The 27,981-nt window shown below is 39.0% G+C and overlaps 1 protein-coding gene across 10 annotated transcripts in view; it reads left to right on the top strand.

Moving 5' to 3' along the window:
- Positions 1 to 27,981, top strand: part of KCNQ (KCNQ potassium channel) — a 462,308-nt gene that overhangs the window by 82,567 nt on the left and 351,760 nt on the right. For all 10 annotated transcript variants that reach the window (XM_065237553.1, XM_065237551.1, XM_065237548.1 and 7 more), the window contains 3 exons: positions 5,489 to 5,623; positions 24,621 to 24,703; positions 24,812 to 24,987. In XM_065237553.1, the coding sequence (XP_065093625.1) occupies positions 5,489 to 5,623; positions 24,621 to 24,703; positions 24,812 to 24,987 (394 nt within the window). The remainder of the gene's footprint in view (positions 1 to 5,488; positions 5,624 to 24,620; positions 24,704 to 24,811; positions 24,988 to 27,981) is intronic.

The raw sequence follows: 27,981 nt of genomic DNA, 5'->3' as shown, positions 1-27,981 counted from the left end.
AATTTGCATTAAAAATGGAACCCAAACCCAAAATTTCATCAATTTTGGTACACTGGAACTATTTTAAATAAGAACGAATACATTTTCAAAAATCACTTTATTAGCGCCCCTTAATGTCACTTTGTATGGAATCAAGCTGTCAGTTTTTTAGATTAGGATCAAAAAGTGAAGTTATTGTTGATCGCAGTAGGCTGCGCTTGGAAGGTGACGTGTTTTTCAATTGCTGCGTATTTTTCGTAAGCGAATTAAACACATTTTGGCTTTAAATTTGTTAATTTGTGTGCTGAAATTTAGTTTTAAGTGTTCATAAAGTTATCATTTAGTGATATATCGTGTTTTGCCTGTATTTGCCTTGAGTGGTTCGGTTGGACTTGAATCTAACCTCCAAAATATACAACGCAGATTCAGTTCCATTGTTCTGCTTCGGATTTTCAATGCCTCCTGGGAGCTCGGTTCGCCGAGTTTTTTTTTTTTTTTTTCTTTGGATTTGTCTTTTCAGACAGGCTAAGACCATGGCTGGTCCATCTCGCCGGTTCGCCGAGTTCAGATGCTACACTTTCGGCGTGTAGTTCTATTGAGAGATCGGTCCGGTTGGTGAATTAGCCCGCGAACGTGTTGATAATGTGTTCGTCGCGAGTTTTTGTGGTGATTCGGTGGCCGACGTTACCGTGAATCAGCAAGTTTGTCGCTTGCAAAAGTGCTCGGCTGCTGGTCTCTCGTCGGTGTTGGAGATTGCGAGCAATATGAAAGATGCCTCGCTGGATACGCCCAAGACTGGACGGGTGGCAGTTGGTGGTCGCGAACTGTTCCTGGGGAAAGCACTAGACGCGAACCTCCTCCCAGGAGACCATGGCAATGCGAGACAATTTGTGTTCGTTAAAGGAAGTATTACGACAAAGGTGCATCACGAAATGAGATGCAAGGCTTAGAGAAAATCAAAATTACCTATGGATTGGAGGATCAAATTAACATGGTGAGACCAGTCCAAACACATTTCACAATTTAAAAAAAAAACATAAGCTTGTTACAGCAGCTTTCGTTGTTTCAGTCTCGAGATACAAATATTATAAGCCGTAAATTACCTTGAAAACATAAAATTAACTAGAAGCACCTCTAAATCAACACCGATTTTGCTGAAAATTTGCACAAAAGTTCAAATTAACATGACAAACAGTAATCACGGTTGACCCGTTACATTCCGAACATTTCGTTTAAAATGAACAGGTCTAATGCCTATATTTTTTAAATGCTGTATGCGATGATCCTCAAAGTACTCGCGGGTGTTCTCCCACCGACAGATCGTTTCGCGGAACTGTCCTTCCGGTTGCTTATCCGTCGTGAAGTAATGAACCCATTGGTAATAGAAAACTTTGAGAAGCTGCTCGACAGAAATCCTCAAACAAGATTCATGAGTCTCTATTACGAGTACATGACGCTGGAGATTGGCCCTTCTTCTTCCTATTCCTCTAGTGTTTGCCTTCAAGGCTTTTATAGTTCCTCTGTAAATTTTGATCTGACCATGGTGCAAGAAATCCTTGGAATACCAGATCACCATCGGTCGATGGTTGTCCCCTTATTTTTTTGCAAACAAGTACCACCATGTCAGTAACAATAGGAGTTTTTTTTTCACAGATGGGTCAACTAAAAACGCTTCCACTGGATTTGCAAATTGCCCCACTACCTTCTGACCATTTATTTATTTATTTATGGATAGTCTTAGCTCATTGGAGGCTATTCGTTCTATGAGGCTGATGAAGTACTCCTCGTATTTCCTGACTGAAATCCGAGCCAAATTGAGTACGTTATCTAACTGCTCCTATACCATCACTTAAGTCAGGGTCCCATCTCATTGCTCTATTCCGGGTAACCAGAAAGTGGACTCGTTGGCTAAAATGGGCGCTATGGAAGGCGATATTTTTGATCGTCGAATCGCCTTTACGGAATTCTTTTCAATTAGGGTAGAGAACTACTTCGGCCTAATCGCCCATTTTGGGCCTATCGAGATAATAAATCCATGATTTCAGAGTTAACCAGCAGTTATGCATTTGGTACGATACTTTAGTTAATAAGCTACGGAACGATGTCAATGAGAACGCGTGATATGAAGGTTTGCACCCATTATTCCCAAAAACAAAAGAAGCGCTCCGACCGAATCGATTTTTATCTTCATCCAGTAGGCCGAAGTGAATTCATTGGCGTTTTAATAGCATTTCAATGCGTTAGGCTCAGTTTAGAATCCGTAGGCCGAGTTTGGTGTCAAGAAGCAGTGTTAGGCTTTTGACAATATCTCAACGATTGGTTTCTCTTTATTAAATCTTACGGTACATTTTTATTTTTTTTTTGCGATGCTGTTCAGAGCGTACAACACCGCAGGGGAAGTTCCCTACGCGTTGGAAATCGTCATTCATGTTCTCGATCTACAAGAAAGGAGACAAGAGAAACGTCGAAAATTACCGAGTGATCACATCACTCAGTGCCTGCTCCAAAGTTTTCGAAATCATCATCAACGACGCATTATTCTCTAGCTGCAGAAATTATATTTCTCCTGACCAATACGGTTTTTATCCCAAAAGATCAGTTTCAACAAATCTAGCTCCGTTCATTTCTTTATGTCTTCGGAGTATGGAAGCTGGAGCGCAGGTGGACGTTGTATATACAGATCTTAAGGCTGCATTCGACCGGGTTGACCACTCCATACTGCTAGCTAAACTTGAAAAACTCGGTGTATCCTCGGGCTTACTCGTTGTTTCAAGTCCTATCTGACCAATCGGGAACTTTGTGTTAGAATCGGATCAGAGCAATCGGACTATTTTACAAACAGCTCCGGTAGTTCCTCAAGGTAGCAACTTGGGACCATTGCTATTCTCGATTTTTGTGAATGAGGCCGGACTGATCCTCCCAACTGGTTGCCGATCGTTCTACGCGGATGATTTGAAGATCTATGTTATTGTTCGTAGCTTCGCCGATTGCTTGCGGCTTCAGTACCTAATCGATACTTTCGAAGAGTGGTGCTCAAGAAACTATCTCACGTTGAATGTACAAAAATGTAATATTATCTCATTTCATCACAAGCTGAAACCAGTGGCATTCAACTATACGATAAATCACTAACTTCTGCAACGTGTGGACAATGTTCGTGACCTAGGAATCACGCTGGACTGCGCCTTAACATTCAAACTGCATTACTCGGGCATCGTTGCGAAAGCTAACAGGCAACTCGGGTTCATTTTCAAGATTGCTGACGAGTTTCGCGATCCTGCCTGTCTGAAAGCTCTATACTGCTCTCTAGTGCGACCGATCTTGGAATTCAGCTTGGTAGTATGGTGCCCGTATCAAGCAATTTTGATAGAGAGGATTGAATCTTTTCAAAGGAAATTTGTTCGGTATGCCTTTCGTCACCTTCCTTGGAATGACCCTGTGAACCTTCCGCCGTACGAAGATCGTTGTTAACTCCTGGGTCTTGGAACACTAGAACATAGGCGGACGATTAGTCAGGCCGTGTTCGCAGCGAAAGTACTTATTGGTGATATCGACTCTCCAGAAATCTTGGCTGAATTCGAAATCTACGCACCCGAACGAGTTCTTCGGTCGAGGAGTTTCCTGCATCTTGGACCTCGTGCTGCAAACTACAGCTTGCATGACCCAATACGGTTCATGTCTGGGAGTTTCAACGAGTATTACGAGTTTTTCGACTTTAACTGTGCAGCGGAAACCTTTCGTAACCGTTTTCAACGCAGACTCCTGAGAAGGTGAGTAGCTGTCCATTTAATGTACACGTGAAAGATTATGCTACCTGTTTATTTTTTGTTTCCGGTTCAACTGCATGACGAGGACTTCTACTTGTTTCACGGACAGCTCTATGCCATAGGAGGATAACTTTTTTTTATGCTATAGACTTGATTAATGTTCGTTGTAATTATATTGTATTATTGTGATTCATGTATTTCGAAAAGATATGGAGTGTTTACGCCTTTTCTAGGCTTTTCCCCATCAGGCTTCATTTAGGCACGTTAAGTCCGATGAAGAAAAACAAATAAAATAAAAATAAAAAATGGAATGAGAGAAATCTGGGAAGATGGTTACATTCTATTCTCCCACAGGTGTCGAAGAAGCCGTGGTTCAAAGGTTTGGACAAGAGCCGTGACTTTTTTCGTGTCATGTCGAGGCTCATGTCCAATAACTGCTCGTTAGATTCGAAGATGGACCACGTGCTTTGGTCATGCACCCTCCATTGTGTTGCTAGATCCGTGTTATCCACATCCCTCACGGCCCGAGGAAAACAACCTTAGAGACATCTTGGTGAACCGAAATCTCGACTATTGGAATTTTATTTATGTGTTTTTAAAACGGATAGATCTGAGGATTTGGTAGATAGTGTCATCTTATGTTCTCCCAAGTTGTTAGCTCCCCATCGGTGTACCCCCATGTCTGTCTTTTTCATCAGTATGTCGCTTAGTGTGAGATCAAGAGCACATTGCTCTCCAAACTTTGAGTTCTCAATCCCTACCCTGCCATCAATTTGTTACAATTTGTTACCCCTAACCTCGAGATAGCCGCGAGTAATCGACCTAAGCTTTACTAACGTCAGTTTTAAGTGATTTTGTAATCTAAATAATGAATATCAGCTCTGCAAAGCTACGGCAAATGAGCCTGGAAAAAATAAACGCATTATATGAAAAGAACTTTCACCGGAATTCTATGGATCATTTGGGTGTTTTTAAAGGAGCAATTTTCAATTAATATGGATCATTTGTTAGTTTCTATATACAAAAGCATGTTTTCCAAAATTGACAGGTCCCCACAATAATGATTGTTTCTAACATTGAGTTAGGTAGTTCCGAAAATTTCCTCAGTTCTAAAATGTATCTAAGAATATTTCCAGAAACTTTCAAAGCTGAAAATATTTATTCGGGCATTTGTTGGCGAACCGATTTCTCTTAGTGTCCTAGAGCACTTTGACATGATAACGCATCTCATATCGATTCAGTTTGATACCATTCAACCCTCCTAATTAAATAATCGCCTTATCGATTCCGAGTGGGACAGTCAACTTCCTCACACAATAAAGACTCGCAATAATTTCCGATATCAGTGCTATACATTGCTTTTCGCATACAGAACAAAGGGAAATAAATATCCTGCCTATCCTCGCAGCACAAAGAACCAACTCACTTCAACGAAAAGCTGACATCGCACTCGCCTCGCCATTACAGCTGATGACCACGATGACGACGACGATGACTGTAGTGTCCAATACACCAACTTCTAATCACACTTTCACGACGACCAACCCGACATCGCTCGCAAATTGCTTTGGTCAAGGTCGCAAACTCATGGAGCTCCCTGTCCACTTTTACTATCAATCCTTCCACTCACGGAAGGAACTTGCCAAGAAGCAAAGAATATATACTAATTTCCTGTATTACGAGCATTACTCTAACCCGTTTTCTTCTTCTTCGTTCGCTTTTTTTTTCGTTCTATTCAACAGATTCTTCATGGTGTTCACATGTTTGGCCTTAAGTGTCTTCTCAACTATTCAGGAATACGAGGAACAAGCAATCGCCATCTTATTCGTCATGGAAATTATCGTAGTCATATGGTTTTCAATCGAGTTCTTCCTGCGGTGAGTATCTTTTTTCATAAACCTATATGTTTACGTATATAAGCATGTGCTGCAAACAAAGACATACGAGCGAATAGGGGTGGAACCGAATCTATCGTAATTGAGCTAGAAAATTGTCGTCATTTATAGCTTCGGTTTCCGTCAAGCACACAGTAAAAAATAAATTTCATATCAAATCAATGTGGGTGCACTTCAACCGTGTCGAAAATATGGTGTAATTTTACTTGCCAAAACGGAAAAATTATCATTAATACAGTGCCTGAACTGAAATTACGCTGCTCTCACTGCATTTGTTTATTGTTATGGCCATACAAATTACATGAGATTTTCGATATGATTGAAGTGCGTCGTCTTGGATGTAATATTAAAATTTATTTTTTACTGTGCAACCGGGCAACCGATGGATGAATCATAAATCGTTTGAGCTTCAATCAATAGCCTATAACGGATCAAACAATGCAATTATCGGGAGGTACTTTTGTTGTGTACGCAAGACAAGTGGATTATGATGTTTAACTTGCTAACTGTAGAGCTGTGGCTTACGGTTGAGTTGGGGTTGCTTTCAAGATTTTCATGGAAAATGCTACTGTTTAAGGGAATCTATTAAGGAAGAAACACTAACCTAAAGTACCATAAAACATCATTTGAAAGCTCCTGTCGCATGCCATCAAGTGAATACCTTTCTCGAGGAATGCATCCAGTGATGCCATCACGGAACCACAAACCCCCGACGACGTGAGAGTCAACATATCAAGTTGATTGATTGGTGATTGGCAAATTGTGCGAAATGAATTGAACTGACGACCGTCATCGTCACCGTCGTTCGATGTCCACTGGGACGCGTTAAGCACTCTTGCCGACCTTGCCCGTTCACTTGGCACTCCTGATGGAGACCAAACGTCAATGTCGATAGATTAAATTTACTGTTCCTACGGGCTGATTGCGTGTGCGGCTATCGGTGCAGCATGGGAATAGATCATCCCAGTTTCGGTGTTGCCCCGGTCGTTTCACTCTAAACTTAAACACCTTAACCACCACGTCATGAAGCTACTTCCAGGCATACGGTTTTCTAGTTTCAGTGAATAGCCCTCTGGAATTATCGCGTGGCTTCAGGTCGGATATGGAACAATCAATTAAAGCTCACCTGCGGTTAGGCCGGTGAAATAAACATCTAACTGGCATGCCACGCCCCAACCCGACACTGAATGGAATGAGTAACCGTGTGCTGGAGCAGTTAGTAGGTCATGCCAAGGTTTGTGCATGATAAACATGACTGACCGATGGCGACACTGTATGGTTCTAGCGTACTCTATCGCGTAGTGTAGACAAACAGTAATAATCCACGTCATGCGAGCATTTCCTGTGTTTACACAATGTTAATAAATTTCACCACGACTACGGACGGTAAACAAAAGTTTCTGGTTGATGAAGTAATTTGATTTTAGTGAATTATTTAGATAGCAAAGGTGAGTGTGAATGCGTGATTTATGTATCGACCGTGCATTCGCTAAGGTGTTGGTACTGTGTGGAGCACCACGCGTCTCCATGCGGTGGTTGATTGTCGTTTTATGAAAAGGAACGTGGATGAAGTGATAGAGAGTTATTAGAGATAAATCAATATTCACGACAACATAACCGAGGCATTTAATTAAGGCACAAAACCTTTCATTTGAGCTCAACATGGAAACATTTCAAGCTGAACATTGCATTAGGTCCTAAGTAACATTGATCGGTTCTCTTCGTGGACTTTCTCTTTCGTTAATACCTTGGGTGCAAAACCGTTTCTTGACGTGTTTGTCGTATTAGAAGCTAGATAATAGCTTCTTTCGTCGATCTGTGTGCTGAAAATAGCTAGGAATGTCTCAACATGGCCATGAGTATGTAAAGAGAAAATCTAAGAAGAGAATCTGTCATTGTTACTTAGGACCTAATACATTGTTCAGCTTGATTTGTTAAGAAATGTTGACAAGTTCTCTTCCAAGGATTTTCTTGTAACCAGTTTTACTAGGCCTCCCTTAGCTCAGTCGGTAAAGGCGCAGCTACAGAGCGAGACCATGCTGGAGGTGGCTGGGTTCGATTCCCGGTCCGGTCTAGAAATTTTTCGGGTTGGAAAATTTCTCGACTTCCCTGGGCATAGAAGTATGATTGGACTTGCTACACAATTATATCAATGCAAAAATGGTACAGGCATCGAAAGCTCTCAATTAATAACTGTGGAAGTGCATCTAAAACACTAAGTTGAGGGCACGCAATAAGCTAATATGCGATATGCAATAAGCTTGAAATGCGAAGAAGAAGAAGAAGAAGAAGAAGAAGAATGAACATCTTATCAAGATCTCTTTGCTGTAGTTATGATGCTGATCAATATTCCTCTGGACATATTCAAAACCAATTTTTTTTTATCGATTGTGCGTATTTATTACGCACGATTGTGCGCCTATTCCGATGATTATCACTATTTGATCTGCAATATTTGTTGTACCATTGTCCATTTTACGTTTAAGGCGCAAATGATCCAAATTGTACCAGCTGTTCAAGCATCTCAAAGCAACAAACTTGTGCCCAACTGATTGATTGGTACACGGTTTCAAAGCGTTAGTTAGAACAGCTGTAGATTCATCTAAATAACCGGCCGTGAATGAAAAACCCATGCTTCTCTCAACTAGATTCGAAACAGCCTGTTTCGAATATGTCCTTCAGCACTTCAATTTTATTAAGTCATTGTTATGATTAATTTTATCGAATACATTATTTTTTTAGGTCTCACCCAAGTAACAATTCTGCAATCATTTGGCATCCACTCTGATTTATGATGGTTTTATAATAAGAATAAATAATCAATTTAGTTTAAATACAGCATTTCACAGTGTTAAACGTTACTGCTTAGTAGTTCACCTTTTTTTCTGTTTTAAAAACCTTTTACAGTCTGGCGAGAAGTCAAAAACTGTTTTGTTTTAAAATTAAATTTAAAGTAGTTCTCAATCCCACCATAAAACTGTTCTAAAAATCAATCATAAACTTCATTAGCATTTTTTTATTAATGTCTTGATAAAATACTCTATAAACCTGTTCTATCATTATAAAAGCAATCATTAAGCCATTCGGTTTTAAATGAAAGTGAAATGCATATATTGTTGCCTTTTAGGCTTTTAAAAGTGTATCATAAAATCACCGCTATTTACAAATTGAACTTTAAGGATGGATCCTCATAGTGAATAAAAACCAAATTTATGACAAGGATATCTCGAAGGATAAAAGAAGTTGGAGGAGAAATTCAAGCGATGCTAACGACCGAAGGGAAGTCGATTTCAGTAAAATTTAGTTTTTTACAAGAACCAGCACGTCCGGCGGAACGGGTACCATCAACGACTGAGCATCTGGTGGAGAAGAGTGAAGTGAGCGTGGTCCTCAAATTCATAAAACATTGTCAAAACAGTCTGAAAACAGACCAGCCTTCTCCAGACCTTGCGAATAGAGGAAGATCGGAATAACTTGCGTCAGCACCGACAGCAAACCACTAAAACTGTCAGTTAGCGGACACTAGTTGGTTTTCGATCCATAGCTGCGATTTTAGTCAGTGAAAGGATCATCACTTGAAAAAATTCATTCAACCTACATTCCTTCATCGTTTGATGGTGCACTTCCAGAACCATCCGGAAGAAAGGGATCTTTTCGGGAATGATCGAGGTTATAGCTGTGCGAAATGCGATATGTTGTGAACACTTTCTGAGTAACTGCTTCCAAGCCATCGGGAGAGAACCGCCTGGAAGAACGCTGAATCGCACAGCGCAACTATCGAAAGATAAACAAACTTTGACGTTTAACATTTTGTAGGCAACATTGCCGCCATAAATGCTGCCATAAATCTGAACGGATTAGGATCAAGCAAAATGCCTTTAGATAAATACAATTCAGTCTACAAGTTTTCTTCATAAACGCCATTTAAAAACCTTATGATTTTGTTAAGGATTTCTTGAAAGCAAAATAACGTTTTCACAAATGACCCATGAAAATCAACTTTTATGTCTCCGCCATATTAAAATTATTTTGTTTGTTTTTTACAATCTTCGATTTTCAATCTTAATTTCTAACTTTATTTTAGTTAATTTAGCAATGAAAAAATATTTAGAATTCAAAAATCATGATAAATAAAAATCTTGGCTAAGCTTAATGATCGATCTGCTTTTATTAATGTTAAATAATTAGTAAAATCGATGTTTTCCGTGGGCGGACTCAAGTTTTTCGATGTTTTCACGTACATTTCACATCAAATTTTATGGGACACCTAAAACTAGGCCATTTCATGAGAACTATAATATAATTTTTGAAATTCGGCAGGATTTTATTAAGACCAGTTTTTATTTTAATTATTTTGATAAGATCGGTTGGTATTTATGAATCCTTTTGTATCTTGATTGTTGTTTTTCTAGTAAACTTAGCAAGCAGCTAGGGTAAATGGTTTGGATAATGGTTTTAATTGTTGCCAAATAGCTTTAATCGAAGCTTAAATACGGGTTTGAAATAGATCTCAATGCGTTGATCGTACAAACCTTTTGCCGTAAATCAATCTTGAAGAGCTTCGAAAATATACCCTTCAGAACCTTTTCAAGAGTCGGCCAACTAGACAGATTCTAGCATCAATGAGGTTTTGGTGGATGCATCAATGGAAAATCAGTTTTGACCAGGGTTTTATGAATATTGTTTTATAGTAGTATTTCATAAAACTTAAAATTTTACTTGGGAAGTTTATGATTGATTTACAGAACAGAGGTATTGAGAGCTGCTTTAAATTTATTTTTAAACAACTTTCTCGACCGACTTTAAAAGGTTTTTAAAACAGTAATAAGCTGAGTTACTAACCAGAAATGTTTTACACTTTGAAATGCTGTATTTAAACTAAATGGATTGTTCCATAAATCAGAATGGATGCCAAGTAGCTGCTGAATTGTAGCAGTAATTTTATTCAACGGTTCGAAATTTCATTCAAACGTACTTAATTTCATTTGCATCGTTTGATGGTGCACTTCGGGAATCATCCGGAAGAAGGGGATATTTTACGGGAGCGATTGAGCTTCCAGCTGTTGTTGTTGCAATATATGCGAATTGTTGCAAAACAGTTCCGCACACTTCCTTAGTAACTGCTTTCAATTCAGCGGGAGAAAATCCCCTGGAGGAACGCTGAAGTAAAACCTCGTTGCAATGATCGAACAACGCAACTATCGAAAGATAAACAAACTTTGACGTTTAACTTTTTGTAGGCAACTTTGCCTCTATAAATGCAGCCATAAGTCTGAACGGGATTAGATCAAGCAAAATGGCTTAAGATAAATACAATTCAGTCAGGAAGTTTTCTTGATAAAAGCTATTTTAAAACCTTATGAGTTTGTTAGGGATTTCATTAAAGCAAAACAACTTTTTCACAAATGGCCCACGCGAATCAACTTTTAAGCCACCGCCATATTACAATTATTTAGTTTGATTTTTACAAACTTCGTTTTCAATGTGTATTTTCATGGATATAACTTTATTTTGGTCAATTTAGGAATGAGCAGACATTTGAAATACGATAATCATAAAACATACGTCGGCTGAGTTTAATGATCAATCTGAAGAATAATTAATTTTTCTTCTCGATTAAAAATAATAAGTTCGATCAACGTTTTCCGAGGGCGGACTTATTTTTTTCGATGTTTTCAAGTACATTCCACACAAGATTTAATATGGCACCTTTAACTTGGCCTCTTTATGAGAACAATTTTAATAATTTTGGATATTTAATAGGCTTTTTATATGATCAGTTTATATTTCATTTATATTGATATGATCGGATGGTATTTTTGAATCCTTTTCTATCTTGATTGATGATTTTTCTAGTGGACTCAGCAAGCGGCTTGGAAAAATGGCTTGAAAAAGGTTTTTAGTGTTGCCAAATAGCTTTTATTGTAGCTTAAATACGGGTTTCAAATGGTTCTCAATACGTTCGCTATACAACCTTTTTGCAGTAAATCAATCTTGAAGAGCTTCGAAAATATACCCTTCAGAACCTTCTCCAGGATGGGCCAACTAGACAGATTCTAGTCTTAATGAGGTTTTGGCGGATGCATCAATGTTGTTTTATAGTAGCTTTGTATTACTTCATAAAACTTAAAATGTTACTTGGGCATGCTCGGCTATTTGCAAATCAGTATCCGTAACAGATCAAATAGAATAAAAATTAAAGTAAACGTGGTCAATAAAAGTTCTACTGTGCCTGGAAATTCGCGTCCATTCATCAACCTTTTTTTTTTTAAATTGAAAAAAAAATTGAGTTAACCGTTTCAAATTATTCGAATTATAGTTGTCACGCCAATTAATATCAAAATCCCCAGCTAATAAATTTAATTTACTAGAATCAAAGAATGTCTCAAGCTAGTTATCTAAAACTTTTACACAGGAATGCGGATTTGAAGCAGTCAAACTGCAAAAGAACCTGAAATTAATATAATAAGAAAAATATTATTAGAAATTTTTTTAATTAAAAATAAAAGGATTATAACCTATATAAGTGGGGTATGAACCCAATTACTTAATTAGCTTATCTTTTTTATATTTTAGTGTATGATGCACAAAAGTTTTTGAAGCTTTTGGAAATAGTTAAATTCTATTAAATATAATAATGAATAATGCGTTAAATCTTTATGATTAACCCCTTCAGGCAATCCTTTTTATCAGGCAAATCATTTTTTTTTATTATTATAATAAAAAAAGAAAAAAATTGTTCAGTTTTAACCTAAATTTACGAAATTGTTTTTATTTAAATTTGTTTGTATATATAAATATTTATATTTTAATAAAATATTTATTTTTAATAATATGTAAATATTTATATTTTAATTAAATATTTATTTTTAATAATATCAATCTTGAGCAATACTGCTCACTAGATTGTTTCCTACACTCAGCGACAATACAAATAAGAGCATTAAATTTTCCACTCTGGTTATCATCAATCGTGATGGGCAACCATATTAAAATCGAACAATTCGATGCACGGGAAATACGCAGAAGTTATTTAGAAAACATCAGCTACACAATTGTATGGCTTCGGCAGGAAAGGGATAACCAGGTTCACATTTCTCAGTAACCCTAGGGAACAAAAATCCAATTTTGTATCCTTTGGTATCAATTGTGTACCTGTGTCGCCAGTTGTGGTATCAACATCAAACGTCGTAGCTGGAACTGGCGAGTTTTAATTGAGTTGTAACGTGCAATACTATGTATCAAAAGTGAGCTTTACATTTTCCACAGTCGGCCCATAGAATAAAAAAATGGCATTGATCAAAGCATGTGACGTTGACTCATCATGCCTTCCACGCAAAAAAAGAGTGACATCTACCATCAGGTTCACTAAGGAATATAGATATCAAAAATAAGTTCTAGGTAGTGCCCAAACCAACACAGTGGTTTGATGTTTGTCAGCCGTTTTTTCAGCGTTGTTTGTTGTGCTCGCATTCGATTCGCTGTCTGTAGTAGAGCTTCTATCCCGGGATGTTCCGGGATGAAAATCCAGGCATTGTTACATTTCCCGGTATTTCCGAATCCCAGGAAATTAATTTAAAAATCCCGGGATCGCGTGTACCCAGGGATTTTTTAATTTGAGACTCTTTTATAACTTTAAATCTTTCTTGGAATTCTACCAAGCCTTTGAGGATTTTCCTTATTAGAGAGTTTTCCTTATTAGAGAGATTTTTCTCCTTTAGCTTACTTGAATCTTTGGTTTTTATTAGTTAGGTAGGTTCCGATTCAACACATTGTAGTTTCATTTTTATACCTATGATCTTGACTTTTTTTACCTAGGGGATGAGTACTTAAGGGGGTTAGATTTTGATAAGTTCTTTAGTGGGAATGACACTGATGAAAGCTGCACATTGTAGTCGAAATACGTATCTATTTATTTATTATTATTATAGTCCATCTGACTTGATAGTCTCAATGAAACACTTAAATCTAAATGTAGTCACTCATTAAAAATTAAAAATTGGTTAACAGCAAACGATGACGAAACATCGAGGCATTGATGTCAAAGTCAAATAGGTCAGAGGCTTCGTTGAATTGATGAATCATGGCGACAAAGGAACTGTTTGCAGCATAGTTGGTTGCATGTACTACTTCATGTAGCAAGGTTCTCGGACGGAGTGTTCGGGCAGGAGCATACAGATTAATTTTGGCCAGTAACTCAGGAACATCATATTCTGCGAGTAAAACTTTAGCAACGAAGACGACCTGCGATATGTTTCGTCGCTTAGCAAGAGTATCCAAACCCAGTAAACGACAGCGGTCAGCATACGGTGGTAAATTCAGCGGGTCACTCCATGGAAGATAGCGCAGTGCGTATCTGACGAATTTGCGTTGAACAGCTTCGAATCGTCCACTCCATACAGCTTGGTAGGGATTCCAGACTACACTCGCGAATTCCAGTAGTGAGCGTACCAATGAACAGTAAAGGGCTTTAAAACACAGAGGATCACGAAATTCCTTAGATATCTTGAACATGAATCGAAGCTGTCGATTAGCTTTGTCGATCGTGGTTGAGAAGTGGCGAGTGTATGTGAGCTTTTCATCCAACATGACACCGAGGTCTTTAACGTGATCGACACGTTGAACTGCAGTTCCAGCAACGTTATAATCAAACAAAATGGCAGTCCTAGTTCGACGGAAACTAATTACGCAGCACTTTGAGACGCACAGGACCATAAAATTACGTTCACACCAATCATTAAAGATTTCAAGAAGGTTTTGTAGTTCTAAACAGTCGGCATAGCCTCGAACGACTAGATAAATCTTCAAGTCATCGGCAAAAAACAATTTACCTCCTCGTAGTAGAATAAACGTTACATCGTTCACAAATAAAGAGAAGAGCATTGGTCCCAAAGTGCTACCCTGTGGAACTCCTGATCTGTTCGAGAAACAGTACGATGAGTAGTTTCCAATGCATACAGTAACTTCACGTTGCACGAGGTACGATCTAAGCCAGCTGCAGAAGGAAACAGAACATCCAATTTTTTCAAGCTTTGCTAGCAGAACGTCGTGCACAACTCTATCAAACGCAGCTTTAAGATCAGTGTAGATGACATCCACTTGAAGTTTCTTGCATACATTTTCCATACAGAACGACGTAAAGCTGACGAGATTAGTTTCCACGGAGCGGCCAGGAAAGAAACCATGTTGACATGTACTTATGTAATGCTTGCAGGAAGCAAACAATCTCTCATTTATCAGCGACTCAAACACCTTAGATTCAACCCCAAGCGAGGTAATCCCACGGTAGTTTTCCACATTACGTTTGTCTCCTTTCTTGAAAACAGGGAACATAGTAGACCGTTTCCATAGTGCGGGAAATTTCTGTTGACGAAGTGACAGGTTGAAGAGCAAGGACAACGGAGCAGCTAAGATATCGGAGCATTTTTTTAGGACTGCAGATGGAATAACACTCGGACCTGGTGAAAATGATGATTTGGTTTTACTCATCACAGAGATAACCATTTGTACATCTACGACAAAAACATCCATGTTTACGACGTCGGTTGGCACATCACGGACGGCTCGCTCAATTTCTGCTTGCGATGGGGAGTCATTCGAGAAGACGCTTAAGAAGTGCCTAGCAAATAGGCTGCATTTGTCCTCAGTTGTCAATGCTACGTCATTGCCGAGAAACATTTTTGACGGCAGTCCAGTTTCCTTCCTCTTAGTATTCACAAACGACCAGAATCCCTTGGGGTGGCATTGCAGATTATGTTGAGTACGAATTACATACCTCTTGTAAAGAAGCTTGTTGTAGTGGCGATAATCATTACTGGCAATTGAAAAATTTCGCTTGGTAAGGATACATCGTCGATGAGTGAGAGCACGGAGAGCTCTAGATCGCACTCGTTTCAGGTTGCGGAGAGTAGCGTTAGACCAAGGTGGTTTTCTTGGAGGTTGGCACTTCGGTACTGAAGCACAAACACAGTCGCGCAAAAGGCTATTATATCGAGCGGCTGCTGTATCGATATCAAGGTCATTCAACACATTCCAGTTGATCCGGGACAAGGAACGTCTCAGCAAACGGAAATCGGTCTTCCGGAAATTGAGCCGAGTGGCAGTCATGGTTTCATCAAAACGAATTTGAGATCCGTTCGCGATAGATATATCCAAAGCAGGGTGGAAATTGTCAAGAGGAACGATGACATCAGGCGCTTCAACGACGACACAGTCCAGAAGTGCACTTTTGCTAACAAAAACCAAGTCAAGAAAACGAGACTGGAAATTGGGAACAAGGTTTATCTGGCTCAGTCCATGAAAAGCCGTGCCGTCAACAAGCAAGCGGCTGGCAGGAGTAGTTGAAGATGCAATCGGATCTGGAAACGCATAACCCTGGCCTGAGGGTGACCAGCTAAGCCCAGGCTGATTAAAATCACCAAGCAGAAGAAGCACATCCGTTATATCAGCCATGGACGATGCAAATTCGGTAGCATCCAGATGAAGCTGCATTGTGGTGCAGTCATGTCGACGTTCAGGGGGAATATACACCGCTCCAATGAGGATGTCCCGCGAAGTGAGGCTGACCTTAACCCAAACCGCTTCAATTGTAGTAAATAGTTCGTTGGAGATTACGCAGGAGGCGAATTCGTTGGAAACAGCGATGAGCACACCACCACCGCGAGTACGAATGCTGTTGGATGAATTACGGTCTAATCTGTAGACAGTAAAAGAGTCACCAAACAGTTGCACTGAATTGATCCTCCCATCGAGCCAAGTTTCCGTGAATACATAAACGTCATATTCCCCGTCAAGCGCAGCCAGATAAACATCGTCAAATTTTTTTTTTCACGTTTTTTTGTACTTTAGACTATATACTTTCATCCCCCCAATCATCCCCAATTTCCGATCAGCGAATTCGGTGTCCAGGCATAGCTGACTAATGGTAAGAACCCCCAAATGGTTTTAACTAAAGTCAAAACTTTAAACGCGTTTTTCTCGAAACCACATTTTTTTATCGGGCGAAGATTTTTCTCAGAAACTATAAGAGATATTGACTTGAATCTTTGCGCATTTTGTTCCTTATTAAATTCGTTGGAGCTTCTCCCACTGTCAGCCAAAAATATTAACATTTAACATTGTTTGAAGTACCTTAAAGTTGCAAAAAAGCGGGCTAAAAATCGCCTGTTTTTTCATATGGCCGCCATTTTGTTAATTTGCAAGATTTTTTGCTGCCAACGGGAGAAGCTCCAGAGAATCTTATGCAGATTATTATTTCATCACGAAATCTGTTTCAGATGAAGCCGTTCCAGAGAAAAGTCTTCGCCCGTCCAGGCGTTTGCGGCGAACAGGGGTCTGTTTGTCGCCATTTTGTGACGTCAATAATGTCTTTTTTTATGTCGAAAAAAAATTATTTGTAAACTTTAATGTTCAATAAACAAGAATCCCAAAGAGTTAGGCGCATTACTATTCATTTTCCTTGAAAAAAAAATTAATTGAAAAACAGGCCGAAAAAAGGCAAAAGATTGGGAATACCCCCATCCAATATATGCAAGTGTTCAAAAATTCAAAAGACGTCTTTTAGACATCCTTCCCAGACGAAAGTTTGATTAGAGTGTATTTAAAGGATATGCAGCTGGTCGGAGATTTAAAGACCTCTGGATATTTTTTCAAGACTTCAGGTCGATCAATTATTATTCTTAAGGTATGCAAAATTGTATGTAAAATTCAAATAACGTCTCTAGATAGTCTCTCAAGATTACTGGTTGGTCAGATATGAGTTAATTCAGGTTGATCAGGAAATCTGAAGATCTTAAACTGGTCAAACATTCAATAGGCTCTCTCAAGATGGCAGATCGGTTAGGAAGTACTTCAAAGATCTCCAGCTGATTTCAATAAAGTCCTCTGGATATTTTTCAAGGCTTCAGGTTGTTCAAGTATTATTGTGAAGATATTCTCCGAAAACTGAACGTTGATCAGGAAGTATTTAAAAGATCTCCAGCTCGAATATTTCCGTAAAGTTCTGTGAATATTCAATTCGATCAAGTTTTATTCTGAAATATCGGATTTTGGTTACATTATTCATTTTCAACATATTCAGGAAGAAACTTAAAATATGAAATCAAAAATTTCATTTATTTAAAAAAAATCTTCATATGCCAGCTTCAGCTTCCGCATGTCTTGAAACAACTTCACATATCATGAAATGTCTTCAAAATCTATGCATGATAAAAAATACCTTCACAGAATTTCAAATGTTTTCAAAATGAAGATATGTCGTTAAATCCGGTGTCCCTAGTATTGAAGGAATCTTCTTTTTTAATCATTCTTCTAAGGAGATGAAACATTCATTTCAGAACATCGTTAAATGAAATTAGAAACATACGAACATTAAAACAGTTTACTATCTTTTTTGACTTCTGGGATTTCCCGGGATATTAAATAAATATTTCCCGAATCCCGGGATGGTGAAAACCACCGGAAAATGGAAACTCTAGTCTGTAGCATTTTTATTTTCGCCGGAATAGCGCGGTATCTAGTTGTAATTAGGTGGTTTAACTCTTCTTATTGTTTATTATTGTTTTACATCAACAGGCTGGATGAAGCCCCAATGATTTTAACCTTATCAACTATGGTAAAAAAAAATACATTCAAGCATGGTCATAACATAAAAAAAAACATTAAAAAACGTATATCTTATAGTCAATATCTTAACTCCTGCCGACGAAAAACAGAAGAAAACTTTCGACGAAGCGCATCACGGGAGAGATGAAAGTCGAAAACAGATGCAACTCTGTTGAATGTTCTCTGCAGTCCGCAAATCGCACCGTACGCTCCATAATTTGTGCGACGTAGAGGCAGTCTTAGCATAAGGTTATTACGAAGCGGTCGGGGTTGAACATTCAGGTCAATTTGCCTCAGGATAGCCTCACAATCTGTCCTTCCTTGTAGGATATCGGCCACGGTAAGGGCTCTGTTTGTGTCTCTTCTAGTCCGGAGAAGTTCTAGGTCGATAAGTTGACAACGGCTTTCGTAACTTGGTAATCGAAACGGATCGTTCCAAGGCAATCTACGCAACGCAAAACGAAGAAAGCGACGTTGACGTTATGTTTATGAATGGTATACATACCGGTTCGTACAAAAGAACGAAGGGTTTAGTGTCATGCCACTACTATTTGACTCAATTTGATGAACAGAGATAATGACTCATATGAATAAAATAGCAAGTTGTATTGTGCTATAATTTCAGGACGGGAAAATAATATTATGCCAATTTTGAAGTTAAAATGCCCAATGAAAAATATGGAGGCTGTTTCAGCCCAATAGTCATTCAACCTGAAACGAATTAAAATGATCAATTGATTAATGCTAAAAAATCAATAGTTAATTAGCCTTACTACCAAGCGACTGCAGCAGCAGAAAATAAATTTTTTTTATTCTGCTGAGTTGACAGCAACAATATATGCTCCACTAACGGCGCCGGTGGTGTAGTGGTAAGCGTGATTACCTCTCACCCCAGCAGGCCTGGGTTCAATCCCAGTCGGCGCCGCCGGGATGTTCTGAGGCATAACATCTCTGATCGCGCCTTCCTTCGGATGGGAAGTAAAGCCGTTGGTCCCCGGTTCATGAGTTGATGGGTCGATATGTAGGGTCCAGGTGTGAGAGCTGCCTTCCTGGCACGTCGGTAGCATTGGTGCTCAGCACGGAAAACAAGATCGACGGCAAAAACAAACCAAAGGAAAAAAAAATATATACATATATATGCTCCACAATAGTAGTAGTGGTGTAGTAGTAGTAAATTAAGATGAATATTGACTGAGTTACATGAGTTAACAATGAGTTCACACTCGGTCAAACTCTCAAAACTTGCATACAAGTTAGTAGAAAAGGAAATAAGACAAGTTTAGTAGATGTGTGCATTAAAATGACAATTGAAAAAGAGCACATGTAAATGGATTATAACTGTGCTTAAATTAGGGGGCAAATGAATGTGGAAAAACAACTTAATTTGTACAATAGCTTAAAACCCACAAAGGCTTCCATATGAACCCATGAGGAGGGAAATGTTATAAAAACGAACCAGGATTGCAATATAAAATCAGTTTACAAACTAACTCCGAACGTGAAATATATCTTTCAAACCGTCAATCAACGCGTTATTTCTTAACAACGAACCAGAATCCAGTGACAGTTAACCGTTGCCGTAGCCTAATTAGTTGTATTCAAGTCAGTGTACCGACGTTGCAAGGTGAACATAAAATTAACCTTTACCGCCCAGGGACCTAAAATAATACGTTGTCAAATTAGGTCACTACGTTAACAGAGGCTGACCTATCCTAGGCTATTGATGAACAACAAGAAATGATATGAACCGTATCTTCATATAATGTCTTGTTGTTCATCCAAGGATAGGTCTTGTCCATCTGAACAACTTCACCGAAGACGGAAACCTTCTATCTAGTTCATATGTTAAGTTAGGGCAAACGATGAATAATGAATGTCACACCACCTCGTGAGTGAATTCTGAACAAAACTCTTTACCTTAGAATAGGTCTTGTCCATCTGAACAAATTGACCAACCAAAAATTAATGTCACACTAGCGCTACCTTATGAGTGAATTATGAACTGAACGCTTACCCTTTGGATTGCAAAAATTGTGAGAGATGCTCTAGGTGCAGCCGTTGTTGGCTGTGTTGTTACAAAACGTCGGAGTGTACGTCAACTGTATTGAAATGTATTAATTGTTTGAAAATAAATAAAGAACGTAAAATGAACTTGGACGTCAACCATGCCGCATTTAGCTCGGAATGTTTGCTCTATAAAAAACTTTTTGATCAGAAGAAAGCAGCTTACGTTTCAATAAATAGCAGCCAAGTTCCAGGAATGTGAATCAATTCGATTTTTGTATTTGAATATTGCGGGGTTGTCAACAAACTACGTAGTCAGATTGTTGAGGCAAACGTGAACGGCGCCGGTGGTGTAGTGGTAATCGTGATTACCTCTCACCCCAGCAGGCCTGGGTTCAATCACAGTCGGCGCCACCGGGATGTTCTGAGGCATAACATCTCTGATCACGCCTTCCTTCGGATGGGAAGTAAAGCCGTTGGTCCCCGGTTCATGAGTTGATGGGTCGATAGGTAGGGTCCAGGTCAGGTGTGGGAGCTGCCTTCCTGGCACGCCGGTAGCATTGGTGCTCAGCACGGAAAACAAGATCGACGAAAAAAACAAACCAAAGGAAAAAAAAAGAGGCAAACGTCTTCTTTTAGTTTTATTATCTTTTTTTTTTAATAATTCGTTTATTTTTCCAGGCTCATTTGCTGTAGCTTTGCGGAGCCGATATTCATTGTTTGGATAACAAAATTACTTAAAACTAACGTTAGTAAAGCGGGGGCCGATTACTCGCGGCTATCTCGAGGTTAGGGGTGACAAATTGTAACAAATGGATGGCAGGGTAGGGATTGTGAACACAAGGTTTGGAGATCAATGTGCTCTTGATCTCGAACTAGGCGACACTCTGATGAAAAAGACAAACATGGGGGTACACCGATGGGAAGCTAACAACTTGGGAGAGCACAAGATGACACTTGCTGCTAAATCTTCAAATTTATCCGTTTTAAAAAAACATAAATTAAATTCAAATAGTCGAGGTCTCGGCTCGCCAAGACATCTCTAACGGGTATCGCGGGTTTTTTTCCTCGGGTCCTGAGGGATGTAGATAACTCAGATCTGGCAACACGGTGTAAGGTACATGACCAAACAACATGCTCTATATCGTGATAACAACTGCCAAACGCACATGAATTGCTGCCTGAGAGCCCAATTCGAAAGAAGTGCGAGTCTAACGAGCAGTGATTGGACATAAGCCTTGATATAACGCGTATAAAGTAGCGGCTCATGTCCAACCCTTTGAACCATGGTTTGTTCGACACCTGTGGAAGAATAGAATATTACCATCTTCCCAATTCACCATCATTCCATTTTTGTTGCCAACTGATGAGGACTTGCTGACGAGCAATGGAGAAAAATTCGTTGAAGCCGATTTGTCGCTCAAAAATATCGCCTTTCATAGCACCCACCTTAGCCAATGAGTCCGCTTTCTCATTACCCGGAATTGAGCTATGAGATGGGACCCAAGCTAAGGTGATAGTATAGGAGCAGTTAGATAAAGCACTCAGTTTAGATCGTTTTCCAGGACATACGAGGAGTGCTCCATCGACCTCATTGAACGAATAGCCTCCAATGAGTTAAGACTATCCGTAAAAATGAAATAATGGTCAGAAGGTACATTAGATCCGGATAGGACGCGTTGCGGTAAAATGACAGCTAAGTCTATTGTCTAACTGTCAAATTAACGTCAACGTAACGCAAACGGATCTAATGTGGATAGCCCTTAAGGGGGGAAATACAAGTAACACGTCAAAAACTCGACGATTTTCGGATTTTTTTTGTGAGCAAATGAAACAACGCAAACGTTTGGGGTTTTTTGCATTAAATTGTTTAAATCTTCTTCTTTATTTGAGATTTTTATCATTGGTGTGTGACCTCTGTGGCTCCTTGGGGTCACATCGGAAGGAGGTCACCTCCGGTGGGGATTGGTAATTGGCGGGCGTTCTAGAGACCTGAAAAATGGACAAAACTCACTTTTATCAATTGGACCTTATTCAGAAAAGATTTTTGTTCTGTGCGAACCTCTAAAACCCAAAAAACGATTTAAAAATTAAGAAAAAAATATCTGAAAAAAAAAGTTGATTTTTCACTGTTTTTTTCCAGCTTAGGCAGACCTGAAAATTATTTATTGTTAGTTTTATCATGATATCAGTGGTTCACATCGAGTAAAAATCTATTTCCTTTAAGATGCGCTAGGTTAAAAACGGTCAAGTCATTTGGATGAGAACTTTTTGAGTTGTCTTTCCCGCCAATTTGGAAAAACATGATTTCTGGAACTTATGGTTAATCGGCGATACCTTCCTCGTCTCGTAGCATTTAAAAAAAAAATTGAAGTAAAATATGAAAAAATCGATAAAAAAAAATGTTACTTGTATTTCCCCCCTTAAGTGTGTAGTTATTGTCTTTTCCGACCAGAATTAAGTAGCTTAGGAAATGGCAAGTTAAAGAAGGTAATGTAAAAAGATTGTATTGTATTCTTATATTCCACATATAAACATATGAATTCATTCGATTGAAGTGATTTGTATTGGAGGAGAGTGTAATTGCCAACTCCCTGTTGCCAACAGTTTTTGAATTGAAGGTGGGCTCTTCTCCCCACTCATTGGGACATCTCCTCGTTCTGTGTCGGTTAGGAACATTTTTAACATTGATCTCTGTTTACGGGTACACCCTCCGGCTCTTCATACAATGGAAAATTGAATACAACCAGATGCCATACTGATCAAGTCATACGAGGTGGACAGTCCACTGTCTAATGGCTGTGCCCTGCAATGAATAGTATGCTTTACATACAATAAAATAACGTACCTTATTAAGTGACAACTGCAGAGCTTCACCATTAACATTACCCATATGTTGAGTGAATTCAGAGCAGGACTATTCACCATAGAATAGTTCTAGTCTATATGAATTACTTTGCTGAAAATGGGAACCTTCTGTCTAGTCAAGATGTTAAGTAAAAGCAAATAATTGGAAAATTAATGGAGAACCAGTCAACTGGCCAGTACATTTTGAGCAGAAATGTTTACCTTAGAATAAGTCTAGTTCATCTGAACAACTTTGCGCCAAAATAGAATAATCATATATCTAGTCAAGATGTTGAATTAAAGTAAGTTAAAAATTAATGACAGACTAGCGCCACCTGGTGAGTGAATTATGACCTGAACTGTTTACCCTAGAAAAGTCGAGTCCATCTGATCAACATTGCCGAAGACAGAAACCTTCTATCCAGTGAAGGTGCTGAGTTATTTTTTGTTTATGCCGTATTTGGTATATTCATCATTGCCACCATTTCTTAGATCTATTGTGATCATTTCCCGGTTTAATATTGCTTTATCAGTATGTCGAGTCATGTAAAGCAACTGACATGGACTGACTAGAATAATTTTCCAGCCAGGTATTACTTTTTGAATGAAATGTACTACTTGGCTGAGTGCTGCATTCCAAATACTAAAGGGTTCTGCCAGCTCTTTATCCAAAAAAAAAAATGCCTTTTATTTTAGATTACTCTACAAGAAGGATGTTAAGTGAAAGTACATTAATAATTAATAGCACCTGGTGAGTGAATTCAGAACTGAACTGAACTGAGACTGAGTAGGGTTTACCTTAGAATAGGTCTAGTCCATCTAAACAACTTTGTTGAAAACAAGAAGCCTCCATATGAGCAGGATCAGTAGATATATGATTATTTAAAAATTAGTGCCATCTGGTGTTAAATTGTGTTATACACTATCCATAGTTTTGAAGGCCTACATGAAATACATGATCATCTTTGCCCAAGGAAGCAACATGCTATATGGTTGGGATCTCTTGATATAAACACATCTATCATCGAAAGATCCCACTTTTTACCCTCCTCACGAAGGATGATCCAACACAAAATATAATGTTTTTGGTACTAAAGTCTATTCCAGTTTTTTTTTTTTTTTCATCTTTGGTTCAAAATTTGTTATTTTTTTCAATGCGTCAGACAGTTGTCGGACATAATTTTTTATTAGATGACCCATTTTCGTATTATGATTATTTGAAAACATCGAATATGCCATTTTGACAAAAAGCGATATTCAAAATATACGAATTTCAGAACACAAAATTGGTTCATTGAATGAACAATTATGCTAAGCTCCATGGAATTGTAAATGGAAGGTAAATAAAATCGATAGTGTGGATTTGCTCAGTAGTATTATCGTGGTTTTCTATTTCGTCGGCGCTTTGTGCAGCACGTCAAGTATCCTTGATAAAACTGTTATATATCTACAATAATCAGCATCATAATCACCGGCCTTCAAAGTAAATACTCAACTCACTAAGTTTCCTTTTTGATTTTTGCAGACTGTGGTCATCAGGATGCCGGTCACGATATCAAGGAGCCGTAGGGAGGCTGAAATTTTTAAAACGGCCTTTTTGTATTATAGGTAAGTCCCTCGTTACCACTGTCCCCACGTAGTAGTTGGAGCCCATTGTGTAACCAGCCAATTAAATGGATCGTCACTTTATTTTTCATCCCTCCCCCCTCCTTGCAGATGTAGTTACGATAATAGCATCGATAGTGGTACTTGTGATGGGAACATCCGGCCAGGTCTTTGCTACGAGTGCATTGCGTGGCCTACGGTTCTTCCAGATCCTGCGCATGGTGCGGATGGACCGACGTGGTGGCACGTGGAAACTGCTAGGGAGCGTCGTTTATGCTCATAGACAAGTAAGTAAGCACACTCGGCGGAAACAAACAGTCACACGTGGGACAATCAGTAGGAACAATTTTCTACGATGACCAACGGGGATTTATATAGTTCTCGGTATCAATTTCCTCACGCGCTGCTCTCCGGCGCCGGTGGTGTAGTGGTAAGCGTGACTGCTTTCTAACACCCCAATGGGTCTGGGTTCAATCTCAGCCGAGGTCGGTGGGATTTTTCTGAGGCATAAAAATCTCTGGTCATAGCAAAGCCGTTGGTCCCGGCCCATGTGTGTTGTGTGAATGGGTGCGATATCCTACGTAGGTGTGGAAGCTGCCTTCCTGCACATTCGATTGTCATCAATGGATGGCAATCGATGTCCGTCGGTGATTGGCAATAGATTGCGGAACAGAGACCGACGTTAAATAAAGGAAAGAAGAAGTATAGTCATACATGTTAATCTTTATTGATAGCACCCTATTCCCTGATTCAAGAACATTGTAATACTGATTTTGAGTGTAAAATTGACCAAAAGTCATCACATTACACTGATGCAGTTTTGCCGTTGACAAATTGAATGCGACTTCGTTCGGGTGCACGTCGTCAGGGTCAGGGCGTAAGCATTTAGAAACGGAGAGACGCTAGGTATTGTGCATTTCGTATTTTAGTTATACAAATTTTAAAGTCATACAAGTCCTAGACCATTGTATGAGACTAATACCACCTCCGTCCGTTACCATATAGACCAAAATTGGAGGTTGATCTCGGCCTTGAGGCCCAACAGTCGAGAACTGTCGTGGACACGTTCTTGCAACTGCTGGTGATGGGAAAGGATTGTAAGTGGAACACTTACTTAAGAGATATGCGCACACTTAGATTATTGTACAGGCGTCAGTACTTTTTTACTGGGGTTTTGAAAGTCGGTAAAAATTCAGATTTCCGTAAACCGACAAATTTTATTTCATATCATTAAATGATGTTAACAGAACTGAGTCTGTATAAGTTCGCAGTACATTTTCTCATTTTTTAATTTTCCACAGATTTTTAATCTTTTACAATTCAAAAACCCAGTAAAAGCTTACTGACTGGATAAATGTGCATAGAATTATAGGACCTTTCATAAGTGATACGTTAGTTTGAGGGCTTATTATTGGGGAAAGTAAGCCCACAGTATACGTTTGATAAACGTATACAGATAGATCACACGATCTTTGAAATTTCACATCTTAAATACCACTAGTTTGTTCTCGATCACAGCATCTTTTAACAAACGTGAAAATATTAAAACAAATTGCAGGCGCCAAAATCCATGCAAGAAGCATATTGCCTTGTACAGGTTTCGCACAATGAACATAGATAGTTGCGACGGTGAAGATGCTCTAATACGTGCGATGTTTGGTCAGTGATGAAATGTCAGATAAACCCAAAAAAACGGGTTCTGCTATGCATCACAACAACCTCTCTCCTCGTCAGCGTTGCCAGATATAACGATATATTGGTATTTGTACCGATTTGTTTCAACATGATACCAATATACAGATAAGATTCCTCAGAAAACCGACTTTGGATATTTTTCACTGATTTTTTCCGATTTTTTAAATAATTTGAGCCGATTTTTTAACAGAAAACTTCACAACCAAAATTTTACGGAACATAGCTAAAAAAAAAATACGACAAAATCGCAAAAAATACACGCGCAAACAGACTTGCAATCATTTAAAACATTTACAGTCGACCTTCCGAGAGGCGCAAAGTATTGTGCATCTAAATAAAAATGATCTATACGCTGATGAATTGACATCCAAACTAACTGGTAGCACAGTTAAAAAGCTGTTGAAAGTACCAACAATAACAACAACAGTCTTAAAGTCACGATTTCCAAAAAGTTGGAATTAGGTTCCCCGTTGGCAGTTGTGCATTAGGTTATTTAGAAAATAACAAAATAGCTTATTGAACAATATTTGAGCCTATCGCCGTCTTCACTAGAGATACTGATAAACTTGTTAACTTGTCTATTAACTTTTCTATTAGTCAATGCACTAATCACATTCTATCGAAATGCTGTTTTTTTTATATATATAGAGCAGTGTTCCAGCAGAAAATCAATCAGACATTTGAATAGCTTTATTCAAAACGGAATCTCGTCTTTGTTTTTCAACATCCCATCTAAAATGATCTTATCTTCTACAGAAACGGGAAATGAAAATGAAAAAGCTTTCCGGGAAGCGAGAACAATGAAAACATGCCAGCACAGCGAACCACATTACCATTTTCCTACTATTCACCAGCTTCCATATTGCTATCAGCACTGGCAGGTAAAAGGAGGTGGCACGGTCAATCACAGGCACTTTTTCGGCCCCAAATCTTTTTCGAATTTTCAACCTTTCAAATTCATCATGAAGACGTCACTTTCCAACAATATATGAATCCCCTTAATCAGCAGCCTGACGACGCTAGCGAACTCGCCGTCTATCGGATTACAATCTACGAGGACTGAAGAAGTTCTTTTGCTTGTGCGGCAGTCAGTCAGGGCTGCTGCTGCACCCGGTGCAAACTTTATTCATTTTATATGCGATCATAACAATTAACATCTCATCTAGTTGAGTTTTTGCCCATCCTGGATTCCGGTAACAACAGCAGTCAGGCCCCGCCGGCCGTATTCTCTTCCATTTGACCATTAGAGTGGAGGCCCACCATCCAACACAAGGTATCATCATCGTCGTCATCGTCGTGGTCCTCGTTCTCGTCGACGGACGGCATCTGTTGGGCCCATTATGAAAGTCGGGATAATAATTCACTCGCTTTCTGCCTCACTGTGTAGGCATCCTGTTTCTCCTACTCAAAAGGATGCTACTGAAAAGTTCTTTTAGTCTCATACCGACGATGAAAAATACCTCACCCCTCTTCGATTGCAGGTTCCAGCATAGTAAACTGTTCTGGACTCTGGGGGTGGAGGGAATGCCTCTTACTGCAGCATCTCCGAACGATTTTGCTGTTTTTGTGAGACCGGAGAGTGTTGT

The sequence above is a fragment of the Ochlerotatus camptorhynchus genome, unplaced genomic scaffold, assembly GCF_037179485.1.
Source record: "Ochlerotatus camptorhynchus isolate MF236.1 unplaced genomic scaffold, CSIRO-AGI_Acam_v1.1 ptg000631l, whole genome shotgun sequence".
In the NCBI taxonomy this organism is placed as follows: domain Eukaryota; kingdom Metazoa; phylum Arthropoda; class Insecta; order Diptera; family Culicidae; genus Ochlerotatus; species Ochlerotatus camptorhynchus.
This window is presented reverse-complemented; position numbering and strand designations above follow the sequence as displayed.